The sequence below is a fragment of the Salvelinus namaycush genome, unplaced genomic scaffold (genome assembly GCF_016432855.1).
Source record: "Salvelinus namaycush isolate Seneca unplaced genomic scaffold, SaNama_1.0 Scaffold540, whole genome shotgun sequence".
Classification (NCBI taxonomy): domain Eukaryota; kingdom Metazoa; phylum Chordata; class Actinopteri; order Salmoniformes; family Salmonidae; genus Salvelinus; species Salvelinus namaycush.
In genome coordinates this window covers 116,933-136,057 of record NW_024061243.1, presented here as the reverse complement: position 1 = coordinate 136,057, position 19,125 = coordinate 116,933, and the positions used below count along the sequence as shown (strand labels likewise).

Genomic DNA, 19,125 nt, shown 5'->3' with positions numbered 1-19,125 from the left:
AATCCACAGCGTCCGCCTGTCGCACTTCTGGATCTCCTGTGAAAAGCGACAGAGCGACAGAACGGTTTGTCAGACCAGGAAACATCCCGAAAATACGAATGGTTTGGGCTTACGACCCCCACAAGTGTCACGGGACTCGTCTAAAGGTAACCCATACAAATTAATGGAAGTATGGAGGCTGTTTGGTGCCAACAAAAATAAGGGGTTAAAATGTGTTAAATATATATATATATATATTTCCTGTGCTTTCTTTGATCTCCTAGATACAGGACAGACACTTCAAAACCTTATTCCTTATGGTTTATTTTTTGACTGTCTTTTTTCCAATCATGAATTGTTATTCAATGCGTTCCCTGGGTACTTGGAGGGCAAGCTGGTTAGGATGATATCTATGAGGGTGCCCGTGATTACGGATTTGGGGTTGTACCTTGTGGGTTCATTGATAACTTGTGTGAGATTGAGGGCATCAAGCTGAGATTGTAGGATGGCCGGGGTGTTAAGCATGTCCCAGTTTAGGTCACCTAGCAGCACGAGCTCTGAAGATAGATGGGGGACAATCAGTTCACATATGGTGTCCAGGGCACAGCTGGGGGCAGAGGGTGGTCTATAGCAAGCGGCAACAGTGAGAGACTTGTTTCTGGAAAGGTGGATTTTTAAAAGTAGAAGCTTGAATTGTTTGGGTACAGACCTGGATAGTAAGACACAACTCTGCAGGCTATCTCTGCAGTAGATTGCAACTCCGCTCCCTTTGGCAGTTCTATCTTGTCGGAAGATGTTCATGTTAGGCATGGACATTTTAGGGTTTTTGGTGGCCTTCCTAAACCAGGTTTCAGACACGGCTAGGGCATCCGGGTTGGCAGAGTGTGCTAAAGCAGTGAATAAAACAAACTTAGGGAGGAGGCTTCTAATGTTAACATGCATGAAACCAATGCTTTTACGGTTACAGAAGTCAACAAATGAGAGCACCTGGGGAGTTGGATAACTACATCACCAGAGGAACAGAGGAGGAGTAGGATAAGGGTACGGCTAAAGGCTATAAGAACTGGTCGTCTAGTACGTTCGGAACAGAGAATAAAGGGGCAGATTTCTGGGCGCGATAGAATAGATTCAAGGCATAATGTACAGACAAAGGTATGGTAGGATGTGAGTACATTGGAGGTAAACCTAGGCATTGAGTAATGATGAGAGATATTGTCTCTAGAGACGTTTAAACCAGGTGATGTCACTGCATATGTGGGAGGTGGAACTAAATGGTTGGTTAAGGCATATTGAGCAGGGCTAGAGGCTCTACAGTGCAATAAGACAGTAATCACTAACCAGGACAGTAATGGACAAGGCATATTGATATTAGGGAGAGGCATGCGTAGCCGGGTGATCGTAGGGGTCCAGTGAGTGGTTGGGCTGGCTGGAGACCATGGCATGTGAGTAAGACGTTTAAGCGTGTTAACCCTCGCAAGGCTGTCAGCCCAGACGGCATCCCTAGCCGCGTCCTCAGAGTATGCACAGTCCAGCTGGCTGGTGTGGTTACGGACATATTCAATCTCTCCCTATCTCAGCCTGCTGTCCCCAAATGCTTCAAGATGGCCACCATTGTTCCTGTACACAAGAAAGCAAAGGTATCTGAACGAAATGACTGTCGCCCCATAGCACTCACTTCTGTCATCATGAAGTTCTTTGAGAGACTAGTCAAGGATCATATCACCTCTACCTTACCTGTCACCCTAGACCCACTTCAATTTGCTTACTGCCCCAATAGGTCCACTCCACACTGCCCTATCCCATCTAGACAAGAGGAATACATTTGTAAGAATGCCTTTTATTGACTATAGCTCAGCATTCAACACCATAGTGTTCAACACCACCTCCAAGCTCATCATTAAGCTCGAGGTCCTGGGACTGAACCCCGCCCTGTGCAACTGGGTCTTGGACTTCCTGACGTGCCGCCTCCAGGTGGTGAAGGTAGGAAACACCACTTCGCTGATCCTCAACAAGGGTGCTACAGCGCCTCAGGAGGCTGAAGAAATTTGACTTGTCACCTAAAACCCTCACAAACTTTTACAGATGCACAATCAAAAGCATCCTGTATCACTGCTTGGTACGGCAACTGCACCGCATACAACCGCATGGCTCTCCAGAGGGTGGTGCACATCACCGGGGGCACCTACAGCACCCGATGTCACAGGAAGGCCAAAAAGATCATCAAGGACATCAACCACCCGAGCCACTACCTGTTCACCCCTCTATCATCCAGAAGGCGAGGTCAGTACAGGTGCATCAAAGCTGGGACAGAGAGACTGAAAAACAGCTTCTATCTCAAGGCCATCAGACTGTTAAATAGCCATCACTAACACAGAGAGGCTGCTGCCTACAGACATAGACTTGAAATCATTGGACACTTTAATAAATGTAACACTTGTCACTTTAATAATGTCTACATATCTTGCATTACCCATCTCATATGTATATACTGTGTCCTATACTATTCCACTGTGTCTTAGTCTATGCCGCTCTGACAATCCTCATCCATATATTTTTATATTCTTAATTCCATTCCTTTACTAGATTTGTGTGTATTGGGTATATGTTGTGTGTATGTATATGTGTGTATTGGGGTATATGTTGTGTATATGTGTGTATTGGGTATATGTTGTGTGTATGTATATGTGTGTATTGGGGTATATGTTGTGTATATGTGTGTATTGGGTATATGTTGTGTATACGCAATACTGTACCTATAGCGAGTTGAGATAGGGTGCAGTTCATCCGATCAGCCAGAGGGTAGAGCTCTTTGATCTTGGCCAGCTGTTTCTGTCCCTCCTCACTGAATATTCGATCCTTCATCCACACATAGCCCTGCAAACAAACAAACAAACAAACAAACAAACAAACAAACAAACAAACAAACAAACAAACAAACAAACAAACAAACAAACAAACAAACAAACAAACAAACAAACAAACAAACAAACAAACAAACAAACAAACAAACAAACAAACAAACAAACAAACAAACACACACACACACACACACACACACACACACACACACACACACACACACACACACACACACACACACACACACACACACACACACACACACACACACACACACACACACACACACACACACACACACACACACACACACACACACACACACACACACACACACACACACACACACACACACACACACACACACACACACACACACACAGTTTGTATAACCGGGCTTATTGATGTGCGGTAATGGATAGCCTTATTGGTGTTGTCTCAGAGAGTGGATGAATTCTACTGCAGGTTTATTTATTTATATTCTAGCGGTAATAATACAGCCTCCAGCTATGACTCCTTGCTGTCCCCAGTCCACCTGGCCGTGCTGCTGCTCCAGTTTCAACTGTTCTGCCTGTGGCTATGGAACCCTGACCTTTTCAACTCTCTAGAGACAGCAGCAGCGGTAGAGATACTCTTAATGATCGGCTATGAAAAGCCAACTGACATTTACTCCTGAGGTGCTGCACCCTCGACAACTACTGTGATTATTATTATTTGACCCTGCTGGTCATTTATGAACATTTGAACATCTTGGCCATGTTCTGTTATAATCTCCACCCGGCACAGCCAGAAGAGGACTGGCCACCCCTCATAGCCTGGGTCCTCTCTAGGTTTCTTCCTAGGTTCTGGCCTTTCTAGGGAGTTTTTCCTAGCCACCGTGCTTCTACACCTGCTTGCTGTTTGGGGTCTTAGGCTGGGTTTCTGTACAGCACTTTGTGACATCAGCTGATGAAAGAATGGCTTTATAAATGCATTGGATTGATTGATCTGTTCCAGAAATCGTAATATAGCTTAAAAACATATTTGTAAAGATAAGAAAGTGTGTGTGTTGGTACGTGCACGGTTGTGTGTGTGTGTTGGTACGTGCACGGTTGTGTGTGTGTGTTGGTACGTGCACGGTTGTGTGTGTGTGTTGGTACGTGCACGGTTGTGTGTGTGTGTTGGTACGTGCACGGTTGTGTGTGTGTGTACCTTCATGGCAGCTCTAGAGTCTTCAGGAACTCCGTCGTTGTATTTCCCTGATATCAGACCTCCAGCTAGAGGGGACCACGTCATCACTCCTACACCTGGGAACAGATAGTTACTAAAGGCTCTATTGAATCTGTAACCCTGATATCAGACCTCCAGCTAGAGGGGACCACGTCATCACTCCTACACCTGGGAACAGATAGTTACTAAAGGCTCTATTGAATCTGTAACCCTGATATCAGACCTCCAGCTAGAGGGGACCACGTCATCACTCATACACCTGGGAACAGATAGTTACTAAAGGCTCTATTGAATCTGTAACCCTGATATCAGACCTCCAGCTAGAGGGGACCAGGTCATCACTCCTACACCTGGGAACAGATAGTTACTAAAGGCTCTATTGAATCTGTAACCCTGATATCAGACCTCCAGCTAGAGGGGACCAGGTCATCACTCCTACACCTGGGAACAGATAGTTACTAAAGGCTCTATTGAATCTGTAACCCTGATATCAGACCTCCAGCTAGAGGGGACCACGTCATCACTCCTACACCTGGGAACAGATAGTTACTAAAGGCTCTATTGAATCTGTAACCCTGATATCAGACCTCCAGCTAGAGGGGACCACGTCATCACTCCTACACCTGGGAACAGATAGTTACTAAAGGCTCTATTGAATCTGTAACCCTGATATCAGACCTCCAGCTAGAGGGGACCACGTCATCACTCCTACACCTGGGAACAGATAGTTACTAAAGGCTCTATTGAATCTGTAACCCTGATATCAGACCTCCAGCTAGAGGGGACCACGTCATCACTCCTACACCTGGGAACAGATAGTTACTAAAGGCTCTATTGAATCTGTAACCCTGATATCAGACCTCCAGCTAGAGGGGACCACGTCATCACTACTACACCTGGGAACAGATAGTTACTAAAGGCTCTATTGAATCTGTAACCCTGATATCAGACCTCCAGCTAGAGGGGACCACGTCATCACTCCTACACCTGGGAACAGATAGTTACTAAAGGCTCTATTGAATCTGTAACCCTGATATCAGACCTCCAGCTAGAGGGGACCACGTCATCACTCCTACACCTGGGAACAGATAGTTACTAAAGGCTCTATTGAATCTGTAACCCTGATATCAGACCTCCAGCTAGAGGGGACCACGTCATCACTCCTACACCTGGGAACAGATAGTTACTAAAGGCTCTATTGAATCTGTAACCCTGATATCAGACCTCCAGCTAGAGGGGACCACGTCATCACTCCTACACCTGGGAACAGATAGTTACTAAAGGCTCTATTGAATCTGTAACCCTGATATCAGACCTCCAGCTAGAGGGGACCAGGTCATCACTTCTACACCTGGGAACAGATAGTTACTAAAGGCTCTATTGAATCTGTAACCCTGATATCAGACCTCCAGCTAGAGGGGACCACGTCATCACTCCTACACCTGGGAACAGATAGTTACTAAAGGCTCTATTGAATCTGTAACCCTGATATCAGACCTCCAGCTAGAGGGGACCACGTCATCACTCCTACACCTGGGAACAGATAGTTACTAAAGGCTCTATTGAATCTGTAACCCTGATATCAGACCTCCAGCTAGAGGGGACCACGTCATCACTCCTACACCTGGGAACAGATAGTTACTAAAGGCTCTATTGAATCTGTAACCCTGATATCAGACCTCCAGCTAGAGGGGACCACGTCATCACTCCTACACCTGGGAACAGATAGTTACTAAAGGCTCTATTGAATCTGTAACCCTGATATCAGACCTCCAGCTAGAGGGGACCACGTCATCACTCCTACACCTGGGAACAGATAGTTACTAAAGGCTCTATTGAATCTGTAACCCTGATATCAGACCTCCAGCTAGAGGGGACCAGGTCATCACTCCTACACCTGGGAACAGATAGTTACTAAAGGCTCTATTGAATCTGTAACCCTGATATCAGACCTCCAGCTAGAGGGGACCACGTCATCACTCCTACACCTGGGAACAGATAGTTACTAAAGGCTCTATTGAATCTGTAACCCTGATATCAGACCTCCAGCTAGAGGGGACCACGTCATCACTCCTACACCTGGGAACAGATAGTTACTAAAGGCTCTATTGAATCTGTAACCCTGATATCAGACCTCCAGCTAGAGGGGACCACGTCATCACTCCTACACCTGGGAACAGATAGTTACTAAAGGCTCTATTGAATCTGTAACCCTGATATCAGACCTCCAGCTAGAGGGGACCACGTCATCACTCCTACACCTGGGAACAGATAGTTACTAAAGGCTCTATTGAATCTGTAACCCTGATATCAGACCTCCAGCTAGAGGGGACCACGTCATCACTCCTACACCTGGGATTAAGGCTGCAATGTGTAACTTTTTGGGTGACCGGCCAAATTCACATAGAAATGTGAGTTATAGATCTGTCATTCTCATTGAAAGGAAGTCTAAGAAGCGGTTGATATGTTCTATGTTTGCTATTTCTATGCTGAAATTTCAATTTTTGCCTCTTTGAATTTCGGTTTTGTAAACCAGCTTCAAACTGTTGAAAATACAATATTTTTGGATATTGAAAATATATTTCACAGCGGTTTAGATGGTACAATGATTCTCTACACCAGTTGTTCCCAAAATTTTTATAGTCCCGTACCCATTTCAACCTCCAGCTGCGTACCCCCTCTAGCACCAGGGTCAGCGCACTCTCAAATGTTGTTTTTTTGCTATCATTGTAAGCCTGCCACACACACACTATACAATACATTTATTAAACAGAAGAATGAGTGTGAGTTTGTCACAACCCGGCTCGCTGGAAGTGACAAAGAGCTCTTATAGGACCAGGGCACAAATAATAATATAATAATCAATAATTTTGCTCTTTGTCATTTTGCTCTTTGTCAAAACCTTATTTGTTCATCGAAAACTGTGAATAACTCACCACAGGTTAATGACAAGGGTGTGCTTGAAAGGATGCACGTAACTCTGCAACGTTGGGTTGTATTGGAGAGAGTCTCAGTCTTAAATCATTTCACACACACAGTCTGTGCCTGTATTTAGTTAGTGAGGGCCGAGAATCCACTCTCACATAGGTACGTGGTTGCAAAGTGCAAAGGGTATCTGTCTTAGCAGCAGGATTCGCCAAGGCAAGATACTCTGAGCGCAGAAATCCAGAAATCTGCCAGTGGCTTCTGATTAAATTACATTTTCACAGAACCGCTTGTTGCAATTTGTCTCTCTTGTTCAGATATCGGTAAGTGGACTGGAGGCAGGGCATGAAAGGGATAAAGAATCCAGTGGTTTGTGTTGTCCGTTTTGGGAAAGTACCTGCGTAATTGAGCACCCAACTCACTCAGGTGCTTCGCTATATCACATTTGACAGTTGTCCGTAAGCTTGAGTTGATTTGCACACAAAAAAAATCATACAATGATGGAAAGAAATGTGTGTTGTCCTTGTTAATGCAGACAGAGAAGAGCTCCAACTTCTTAATCACATTGAATATAGTTGCGGAGAGTCCCTGTAATCCTAGATTCAGATCATTCAGGTGAGAAAAAACATCACCCAGATAGGCCAGTCGTGTCAGAAACATGCAGAATCATGCAAGCGGTCAGACACGTGAAAATTATGGTCAGCAAAGAAAACTTTAAGCTTGTCTCTCAATTTAAAAAAACGTGTCAATACTTTGCCCCTTGATAACCAGCGCACTTCTGTATGCTGTAAAGCGTTACATGGTCGCTGCCCATATCATTGCATAATGCAGAAAATACATGAGAGTTCAGGGGCCTTGCTTTAACAAAGTTAACCATTTAAGTATCACGATGAGGATGACCCAATCAGGCCCCAGAGATCTGGAGTACCACGATGAGGATGACCCAATCAGGACCCAGAGGTATGTAGTACCACAATGAGGATGACCCAATCAGGCCCCAGAGATCTGGAGTACCACGATGAGGATGACCCAATCAGGCCCAGAGGTATGTAGTACCACGATGAGGATGACCCAATCAGGCCCCAGAGATCTGGAGTACCACGATGAGGATGACCCAATCAGGCCCCAGAGATCTAGAGTACCACGATGAGGATGACCCAATCAGGCCCCAGAGATCTGGAGTACCACGATGAGGATGACCCAATCAGGACCCGGAGATCTGGAGTACCACGATGAGGATGATCCAATCAGGACCCGGAGGTCTGGAGTACCACGATGAGGATGCTCCAATCAGGACCCAGAGGTCTGGAGTACCACGATGAGGATGACCAGAAGAAGATGGAATCCACAGACTTAACATCCAGTATGATCTGATTCAGGGCTCTCTTGGAGAGTTACGATCTTCTAGCTTTTCTCCAACCCTAATCTTGTGCACCTGATTCTATTAATCTCTACTCACAGTCAAAGCAGAGGTAACGATAAGCTACAGGATGGTAACTCTCCAGGAGATCTGAACCTCCACCTAGTCCCCCACCCTTTTCTCTTGTAACCTCCCTCCCTCTACTATAGCAGTCTGAACCTCCACCTAGTCCCCCACCCTTTTCTCTTGTAACCTCCCTCCCTCTACTATAGCAGTCTGAACCTCCACCTAGTCCCCCACCCTTTTCTCTTGTAACCTCTCTCCCTCTACTATAGCAGTCTGAACCTCCACCTAGTCCCCCACCCTTTTCTCTTGTAACCTCCCTCCCTCTACTATAGCAGTCTGAACCTCCACCTAGTCCCCCACCCTTTTCTCTTGTAACCTCTCTCCCTCTACTATAGCAGTCTGAACCTCCACCTAGTCCCCCACCCTTTTCTCTTGTAACCTCTCTCCCTCTACTATAGCAGTCTGTACCTCCACCTAGTCCCCCACCCTTTTCTCCTGTAACCTCTCTCCCTCTACTGTAGCCGTCTATGGTGGCTGGACTGAGAGGATGTGACCTCTCTCCCTCTACTATAGCCGTCTATGGTGGTTGGACTGAGAGGATGTGACCTCTCTCCCTCTACTATAGCCGTCTATGGTGGCTGGACTGAGAGGATGTGACCTCTCTCCCTCTACTATAGCCGTCTATGGTGGTTGGACTGAGAGGATGTGACCTCTCTCCCTCTACTATAGCCGTCTATGGTGGCTGGACTGAGAGGATGTGACCTCTCTCCCTCTACTATAGCCGTCTATGGTGGTTGGACTGAGAGGATGTAAACACAGACAGCTTGCAGGTGCAACATTTAACATGTGTGATTCATTCACCATCGTTAAAAATAAAGTGAATTATCTGTCTTTCATCTTACTTATTTGAGATCCACTGTTGTGTGTGTGTGTGTGTACAGTACCTATCTTGTGGTATAGTTCAGGTAGCTGGACCTCCACTTTATCTCTGTGGTAGTAGTGGTATTCTGCCTGCTCACACACTGGAGGGATGAGGTTGAACTGCCGCGCTACTGAGTATGCCTCCTACACACACACACACACACACACACACACACACACACACACACACACACACACACACACACACACACACACACACACACACACACACACACAGTGAGAAAGTGACACAGAAAAGTTAGAAAGGAATGCTACATAGATTTCTAAACTGAAAAGGAGAAGTATCACACGTCAAATCATGATGTCTGGTTTAAGTTTAGGGTTAGGTTCCGGGTTAGGTTCCGGGTTAGGTTTAGGGTTAGGTTTCGGGTTAGGTTTCGGGTTAGGTTTCGGGTTAGGTTTCGGGTTAGATTTCGGGTTAGGTTTAGGGTTAGGTTTAGGGTTAGGTTTTGGGTTAGGTTTTGGGTTAGGTTTAAGAGGGTTTATGTTTATATCAAACCTTGGATTGCACGGACCTATTGCAACTTTCTGCCCTGTTTCTATATTGTACATCAGACCAGTCTGGAGAGGGTGGGAGAACATGAGACAGAGCTCTGAGGGGTCACCCATAACAGTTCAATAACAGGAGGAAGACAATTATTGATAAAGTGCTGAGGGTAAAAAGGTTTAACTTTAAAGCAAATGTTATATCATAAAATCATAATAAAACATAAAAACTGGATCAATGAAATAAATAAATAATTACGTACATAATTGGAATCCCCCAAGGGATGAAGGTATTAAGGTTAGGGTTAAGGTTAGGGTTAAGGTTAGGGTTAAGGTTAGGGTTAAGGTTAGGGTTAGGGTTAGGGTTAAGGTTAGGGTTAAGGTTAAGGTTAGGGTTAACTTCTTGAGCCTATGGGGGCGCCATTTCGACTTTGTAAAAATGAGTTCCCAAATTAAACTGCCTCGTACTCAATTCTTGCTCGTACAATATGCATATTATTATTACTATTGGATAGAAAACACTCTCTAGTTTCTAAAACCGTTTGAATTATTTCTCTGAGTGAAACAGAACTCATTCTGCAGCACTTTTCCTGTCAGGGAGTGAGATTTCAGAAATCCAGGTCCCTGTTCTGAGGTCAGTTTATAAGTCCCCATGCAAGCTATGAGGGTACATGCACTGCATACGCCTTCCTCTAGATGTCAGTAAGCGGTGAGACTTTGAATGGAGTCGATTGCGCAATCTGGGACCCTATATAAGACCGTGGAACGGAAGTACCATCCTTTTCAACGGTGCGCCTGGCGCAAGAAGACATCACAATGGCGTCCTGCAAACGCTTTCGTTTTAGTAGTTCTATATCTCCGGTCATGTTTTTATTCGTTATAGGTGTTAAAGACATCATAAGGTAGTTAATTTAAACCGACTTATAGCAGTTTATAGCAGTTTATTGCGATTTTCTGGGATTTCTTTGTCATGCGCTTTCACGAGTTGGACACGTCTCCAGTGGGTGGCTATCGTTAGCTGCTATTTCGACAGGAGAAGAGGACATCTTTCAACCCAAAGACGATTGTTCTGGAGAAAGGACACCTTGCCCAAGATTCTGATGGAAGCTCAGCTAATAGTAAGCAGTCTTTATGCTGTTAATTCGTACTTATGTTGACAAATGTCAAATAATAATTCCGCCATGAATTTCGGTGCGTCTCGCTTTAGCGCACGCTGTATGCTTGAAGTAACGTTAATTTTAAAATTGTAACCCAGCGATTGCATTAAGAACTAATTTGTCTTTCAATTGCTGTCCAACCTGTATTTTTTAGTCAAGTTTTGGAATAGTTACTGATTAGAATAGGTGCCTCTTCAAAGATTTCTCCTGACATTTTCTGGGCAGCTTTGCTACTTTTCTCATTGTATAACCACGATTTGTGCCGCTAAATATGCACATTTTCGAACAAACTCTATATGCATTGTGTAATATGATGTTATAGGACTGTCATCTGAAGAATTCTGAGAAGGTTAGTGAAAAAATTAATATATTTTGGTGGTTTATACGTTATCGCTATTTTTGCCTTGAATCAATGCTGTTGTTATGTTTGCTATTGTGGTAAGCTAATATAACGCTATATTGTGTTTTCGCTGTAAAACACTTAGAAAATCTGAAATATTGGCTGGATTCACAAGATCTGTGTCTTTCATCTGCTGTACGCTGTGTATTTTTAAGAAATGTTTTATGATGAGTAATTAGCTAATTCACGTTGCTCTCTGTAGTTATTCTAGTCGCTTTGGTGAGAGTTGTGATGGTGGCTGCAATGGTAAACTATGATTTATACCTGAAATATGCACATTTTTCTAACAAAACATATGCTATACAATAAATATGTTATCAGACTGTCATCTGATGAAGTTGTTTCTTGGTTAGTGGCTATTTATATCTTTATTTGGTCGAATTTGTGATAGCTACTGATGGAGTAAAAAAATGGTGGAGTAAAAAAGTGGTGTCTTTTGCTAACGTGGTTAGCTAATAGATTTACATATTGTGTCTTCCCTGTAAAACATTTAAAAATCAGAAATGATGGCTGGATTCACAAGATGTGTATCTTTCATTTGGTGTCTTGGACTTGTGATTTCATGAACATTTTATTATATGATATCCCTGTGGCTTTAGGCTAGGCTATGCTAGTCAGCTTTTTTGATGGGGGGGATCCCGGATCCGGGTTTGGGAGGTGTTAGAGGTTAAGGTTAGGGTTAAGGTTAAGGTTAGGGTCAAGGTTAGGGTCAAGGTTAAGGTTAGGGTTAAGGTTAAGGTTAGGGTTAAGGTTAGGGTTAAGGTTAATGTTAAGGTTAGGGTCAAGGTTAGGGTCAAGGTTAAGGTTAGGGTTAAGGTTAGGGTTAAGGTTAAGGTTAGGGTTAAGGTTAAGGTTAGGGTTAGGGTTAAGGGTTAAGGGTTAGGGTTAAGGTTAAGGTTAAGGTTAGGGTTAAGGTTAAGGTTAAGGTTAGGGTTAAAGTTAGGGTTAAGGTTAAGGTTAGGGTTAAAGTTAGGGTTAAGGTTAAGGTTAGGGTTAAGGTTAAGGTTAGGGTTAAGGTTAGGGTTAAGGTTAGGGTCAAGGTTAAAATTAAGGTTAGGGTTAAGGTTAGGTTCAATAAATAACAGACTAATCTGATGTGCACTGGCACAGGCAACCCCTTTAGGATAGATGGTAATACTTATGTATAAAAATACTTTAACCTCTTGACGCTAGGGGTCAAGAGGTTAAAGAGGTTAAAGGTCAAGAGGTTAAAGGTCAAGAGTTTTTTTTTTTAATAACGTTCCCAAGGTAAACGGACTATTTCTCAGGTCCAGATCGTAGAATATGCATATAATTTACAGATTAGGATAGAAAACACTCCAAAGTTTCCAAAACTGTCAAAATATTGTCTGTGAGTATAACAAAACTGATTCTGCAGGCGAAAACCTGAGAAAATCTAAACCGGAAGTGATTTAACTTTTTGGGGAATCTGTGTTTCCTGGCCCGTCTTTCTTCCATTTAAAGGGGTATCAACCAGATTCCTTTTCCGATGGCTTCCTCGGGCTGTGACCAGGCTTTAGACATAGTTTCAGGATTTTATTTTGAAAAAAGAGCAAGATTTTTCAAAACTAGTCAGGTGTCTTCTGATTAGTTCCTGCGCACGAGAGGGTAGCTCTCCATTTTCTTTTTCTCTCTTATTGAATAGGTTACGGTCCGGTTGAAATATTATCGATTATGTTTGTTAAAAACAACCTGAGGATTGATTATAAAAAACATTTGACATGTTTCTACGAACATTACGGATACTTTTTGGAATTTTCGTCGAACGGAACGAGGCTTTGGTTTTCTGAACATAACGCGCAACCCAAATGGCGTTTTTTTGTTATAAAAGTAATATTTATCGAACAAAAATAACATTTATTGTGTAACTGGGAGTCTCGTGAGTGCAAACATCCGAAGATTATCAAAGGTAAGCAATTCATTTTATTGCTTTTCTGACTTTCGTGACCATGCTAATTTGGGGCTAGCTGTTCTAGCATTGATTGATACACTCACAAAAGCTTGGATTTCTTTCTCTGTAAAGCATATTTTCAAAATCTGACACGATAGGTGGATTAACAACAAGCTAAGCTGTGTTTTGGTATATTTCACTTGTGATTGCATGATTATAAATATTTTTTGTAACATTTTGCGCCCTGAAATTCAGCGGTTGTTTAGGAAAATGATCCCGTAAAAGGGATCCGTAGCGCAGAGAAGTTAATGACTAAAAAAGAATAGAAAATAAGACAAGAATTAGATTTTAAAATAAGGCTTGGGTTAAGAACCACGGATTCAGAACTAAGAATAGAGACCAGGAGCCAAGCTCAGAGCGGTGGTCTAGGAGGTAAGGTTAGGTACGCTCCAGGTGCATCATTACGTCTTTACTCATTGGACTGGCTAGGAGGTTCCCCACGCTCCAGGTCCCTCTTTATCTCTTTACTCATTGGACTGGCTAGGAGGTTCCCCACGCTCCAGGTCCCTCTTTATCTCTTTACTCATTGGACTGGCTAGGAGGTTCCCCACGCTCCAGGTCCCTCTTTATCTCTTTACTCATTGGACTGGCTAGGATGTTCCCCATGCTCCAGGTCCCTCTTTACTCATTGGACTGGCTAGGAGGTTCCCCATGCTCCAGGTCCCTCTTTACTCATTGGACTGGCTAGGATGTTCCCCATGCTCCAGGTCCCTCTTTACTCATTGGACTGGCTAGGAGGTTCCCCACGCTCCAGGTCCCTCTTTACTCATTGGACTGGCTAGGATGTTCCCCACGCTCCAGGTCCCTCTTTACTCATTGGACTGGCTAGGAGGTTCCCCTCGCTCCAGGTCCCTCTTTACCTCTTTACTCATTGGACTGGCTAGGAGGTTCCCCACGCTCCAGGTCCCTCTTTACTCATTGGACTGGCTAGGAGGTTCCCCATGCTCCAGGTCCCTCTTTACTCATTGGACTGGCTAGGAGGTTCCCCACGTTCCAGGTCCCTCTTTACTCATTGGACTGGCTAGGAGGTTCCCCACGTTCCAGGTCCCTCTTTACTCATTGGACTGGCTAGGAGGTTCCCCATGCTCCAGGTCCCTCTTTATTCATTGGACTGGCTAGGAGGTTCCCCACACTCCAGGTCCCTCTATACCTCTTTACTCATTGGACTGGCTAGGAGGTTCCCCACACTCCAGGTCCCTCTTTACTCATTGGACTGGCTAGGAGGTTCCCCACGCTCCAGGTCCCTCTTTACTCATTGGACTGGCTAGGAGGTTCTCCACACTCCAGGTCCCTCTTTACTCATTGGACTGGCTAGGAGGTTCCCCTCGCTCCAGGTCCCTCTTTACTCATTGGACTGGCTAGGAGGTTCCCCACGCTCCAGGTCCCTCTTTACTCATTGGACTGGCTAGGAGGTTCCCCACGCTCCAGGTCCCTCTTTACTCATTGGACTGGCTAGGAGGTTCCCCATGCTCCAGGTCCCTCTTTACCTCTTTACTCATTGGACTGGCTAGGAGGTTCCCCTCGCTCCAGGTCCCTCTTTACTCATTGGACTGGCCAGGAGGTTCCCCTCGCTCCAGGTCCCTCTTTACTCATTGGACTGGCTAGGAGGTTCCCCACGTTCCAGGTCCCTCTTTACTCATTGGACTGGCTAGGAGGTTCCCCACGTTCCAGGTCCCTCTTTACTCATTGGACTGGCTAGGAGGTTCCCCATGCTCCAGGTCCCTCTTTATTCATTGGACTGGCTAGGAGGTTCCCCACACTCCAGGTCCCTCTATACCTCTTTACTCATTGGACTGGCTAGGAGGTTCCCCACACTCCAGGTCCCTCTTTACTCATTGGACTGGCTAGGAGGTTCCCCACGCTCCAGGTCCCTCTTTACTCATTGGACTGGCTAGGAGGTTCCCCACGTTCCAGGTCCCTCTTTACTCATTGGACTGGCTAGGAGGTTCCCCATGCTCCAGGTCCCTCTTTACTCATTGGACTGGCTAGGAGGTTCCCCACGTTCCAGGTCCCTCTTTACTCATTGGACTGGCTAGGAGGTTCCCCACGCTCCAGGTCCATCGTTACCTCTGCTTTGACTGTGAGTAGAGATCTATGTCTGAGTGCTTTAAAGAGTATTTGTTTACCTTCATATTTGTACAAATTCTGTTAAAACCTGTTTTGGTGCATGAACCGCTAGCGGGACACCTACGACAACATTCGGTGAAATTACAGAGCACGAAATTCAAATTACAAAAATCGTAATATTAAACATTCATGAAAATACAAGTGTCATACATCATTTAAAAGCTTCACTTCTTGATAATCCAACCACGTTGTCAGATTTCAAAAAGGCCTGTGACCTCAAAAAAAAAAGAAATCCGGATGAATTTTCCTCGGGTTTTCTCCTGCCATATCAGTTCTGTTATACTCACAGACATTATTTTAACAGTTTTAGAAACTTCAGAGTGTTTTCTATCCAATGCAGGAGCAAACTTCTTCCCCATTGCAGTACCTGAGATTTGTAAGTAGTGTTTAGAATCAAATTCAAAGTCATTACGCATTAGTCCAAGTTTTAAGAGAGAAAGGATGGCCTCATCTGGTCTATTTGTATCCCCGTGTTTTTGGAAAATGTCCCTAACTGCCCTAAGTTCGAGCTGAGTGTCGATATTAGTGTATAGCGAGTCTACATCAATCGAGAATAACATTGCTCCAGAAGGTAACTCCATTTCTCTAAGTTTATTAACAAATGCATAGGTATCCTTTACATAACTTGGGTGCTTCTGAGATAAGGGGTTGAGAAAGGAGTCAATATACTCTGCCACATTACATGATTCACTCCCACAATCTGAAACAATGGGATGGGTTAGGGTTAAGGTTAGGACTAAGGTCAGGTTAGATGGTGAAGGGATTAGGGGTTAAAGGTCATCCTCACCATGATCTCCATTGCGCTCCATCGTGACGTGCCCCAGTACATGGCCATGCCATGGTTGATCACAAACGTCATCGCCCTCACCACCTCTACAACACACACACACACACACACACACACACACACACACACACACACACACACACACACACACACACACACACACACACACACACACACACACACACACACACACACACACACACACACACACACACACACAGGGTTAGACCCCACAACCTCTACAACCAAAACAGGGTTAGACCCCACATCATCTACAACACAGGGTTAGACCCCACATCCTCTACAACACAGGGTTAGACCCCACATCCTCTACAACACACACAGGGTTAGACCCCACATTGTCTACAACACAGGGTTAGACCTCACATCCTCTACAACACACAGGGTTAGACCCCACATCCTCTACAACACAGGGTTAGACCCCACATCCTCTACAACACAGGGTTAGACCCCACATCCTCTACAACACACACAGGGTTAGACCCCACATCCTCTACAACACAGGGTTAGACCCCACATCCTCTACAACACAGGGTTAGACCCCACATCCTCTACAACACACACAGGGTTAGACCCCACATCCTCTACAACACACAGGGTTAGACCTCACAACCTCTACAACACACACAGGGTTAGACCTCACAACCTCGACAACACACACAGGGTTAGACCTCACATCCTCTACAACACAGGGTTAGACCCCACATCCTCTACAACACACACAGGGTTAGACCCCACATCCTCTACAACACACAGGGTTAGACCTCACAACCTCTACAACACACACAGGGTTAGACCTCACATCCTCTACAACACAGGGTTAGACCCCACATCCTCTACAACACAGGGTTAGACCCCACATCCTCTACAACACAGGGTTAGACCCCACATCCTCTACAACACACACAGGGTTAGACCTCACATCCTCTACAACACACACAGGGTTAGACCTCACAACCTCTACAACACACACAGGGTTAGACCTCACATCCTCTACAACACACACAGGGTTAGACCTCACATCCTCTACAACACAGGGTTAGACCCCACAACCTCTACAACACAGGGTTAGACCTCACATCCTCTACAACACACACAGGGTTAGACCCCACATCCTCTACAACACACAGGGTTAGACCCCACATCCTCTACAACACACAGGGTTAGACCTCACAACCTCTACAACACAGGGTTAGACCCCACATCCTCTACAACACAGGGTTAGACCCCACATCCTCTACAACACACACAGGGTTAGACCTCACATCCTCTACAACACAGGGTTAGACCTCACATCCTCTACAACACACACAGGGTTAGACCCCACATCCTCTACAACACACAGGGTTAGACCCCACATCCTCTACAACACAGGGTTAGACCCCACATCCTCTACAACACACACAGGGTTAGACCTCACATCCTCTACAACACAGGGTTAGACCCCACATCCTCTACAACACATACAGGGTTAGACCCCACATCCTCTACAACACAGGGTTAGACCCCACATCCTCTACAACACACAGGGTTAGACCCCACATCCTCTACAACACAGGGTTAGACCCCACAACCTCTACAACACACACAGGGTTAGACCCCACATCCTCTACAACACACAGGGTTAGACCCCACATCCTCTACAACACAGGGTTAGACCCCACAACCTCTACAACACACACAGGGTTAGACCCCACATCCTCTACAACACAGGGTTAGACCTCACAACCTCTACAACACAGGGTTAGACCCCACATCCTCTACAACACAGGGTTAGACCCCACAACCTCTACAACACAGGGTTAGACCCCACAACCTCTACAACACAGGGTTAGACCCCACATCCTCTACAACACAGGGTTAGACCCCACATCCTCTACAACACAGGGTTAGACCCCACATCCTCTACAACACAGGGTTAGACCTCACATCCTCTACAACACAGGGTTAGACCTCACAACCTCTACAACACACACAGGGTTAGACCTCACATCCTCTACAACACAGGGTTAGACCCCACATCCTCTACAACACAGGGTTAGACCCCACATCCTCTACAACACACACAGGGTTAGACCCCACATCCTCTACAACACAGGGTTAGACCCCACATCCTCTACAACACAGGGTTAGACCTCACATCCTCTACAACACACAGGGTTAGACCCAACATCCTCTACAACACACACAGGGTTAGACCCAACATCCTCTACAACACACACAGGGTTAGACCCCACATCCTCTACAACACAGGGTTAGACCTCACATCCTCTACAACACACAGGGTTAGACCTCACATCCTCTACAACACACACAGGGTTAGACCCCACATCCTCTACAACACACAGGGTTAGACCTCACAACCTCTACAACACACACAGGGTTAGACCCCACATCCTCTACAACACACACAGGGTTAGACCCCACATCCTCTACAACACACACAGGGTTAGACCTCACAACCTCTACAACACAGGGTTAGACCCCACAACCTCTACAACACACACAGGGTTAGACCCCACATCCTCTACAACACACACAGGGTTAGACCCCACATCCTCTACAACACACACAGGGTTAGACCCCACAACCTCTACAACACACACAGGGTTAGACCCCACATCCTCTACAACACACAGGGTTAGACCCCACATCCTCTACAACACAGGGTTAGACCCCACATCCTCTACAACACACACAGGGTTAGACCCCACATCCTCTACAACACACACAGGGTTAGACCTCACAACCTCTACAACAAATGGTTAGACCTCACATCCTCTACAACACACAGGGTTAGACCCCACATCCTCTACAACACACAGGGCTAGACCCCACATCCTCTACAACACACAG

The 19,125-nt window shown here is 45.3% G+C and overlaps 1 protein-coding gene across 1 annotated transcript in view; it reads right to left on the bottom strand.

Moving 5' to 3' along the window:
- Positions 1-19,125, bottom strand: part of LOC120041784 (voltage-gated potassium channel subunit beta-2-like) — a 72,447-nt gene that overhangs the window by 12,078 nt on the left and 41,244 nt on the right. The window contains exons 9-12 of the mRNA XM_038986647.1: positions 16,249-16,334; positions 9,343-9,463; positions 4,030-4,124; positions 2,733-2,853 (exon numbers count right to left, since the gene is read on the bottom strand). Coding sequence (XP_038842575.1) covers positions 2,733-2,853; positions 4,030-4,124; positions 9,343-9,463; positions 16,249-16,334 — 423 coding nt within the window. The remainder of the gene's footprint in view (positions 1-2,732; positions 2,854-4,029; positions 4,125-9,342; positions 9,464-16,248; positions 16,335-19,125) is intronic.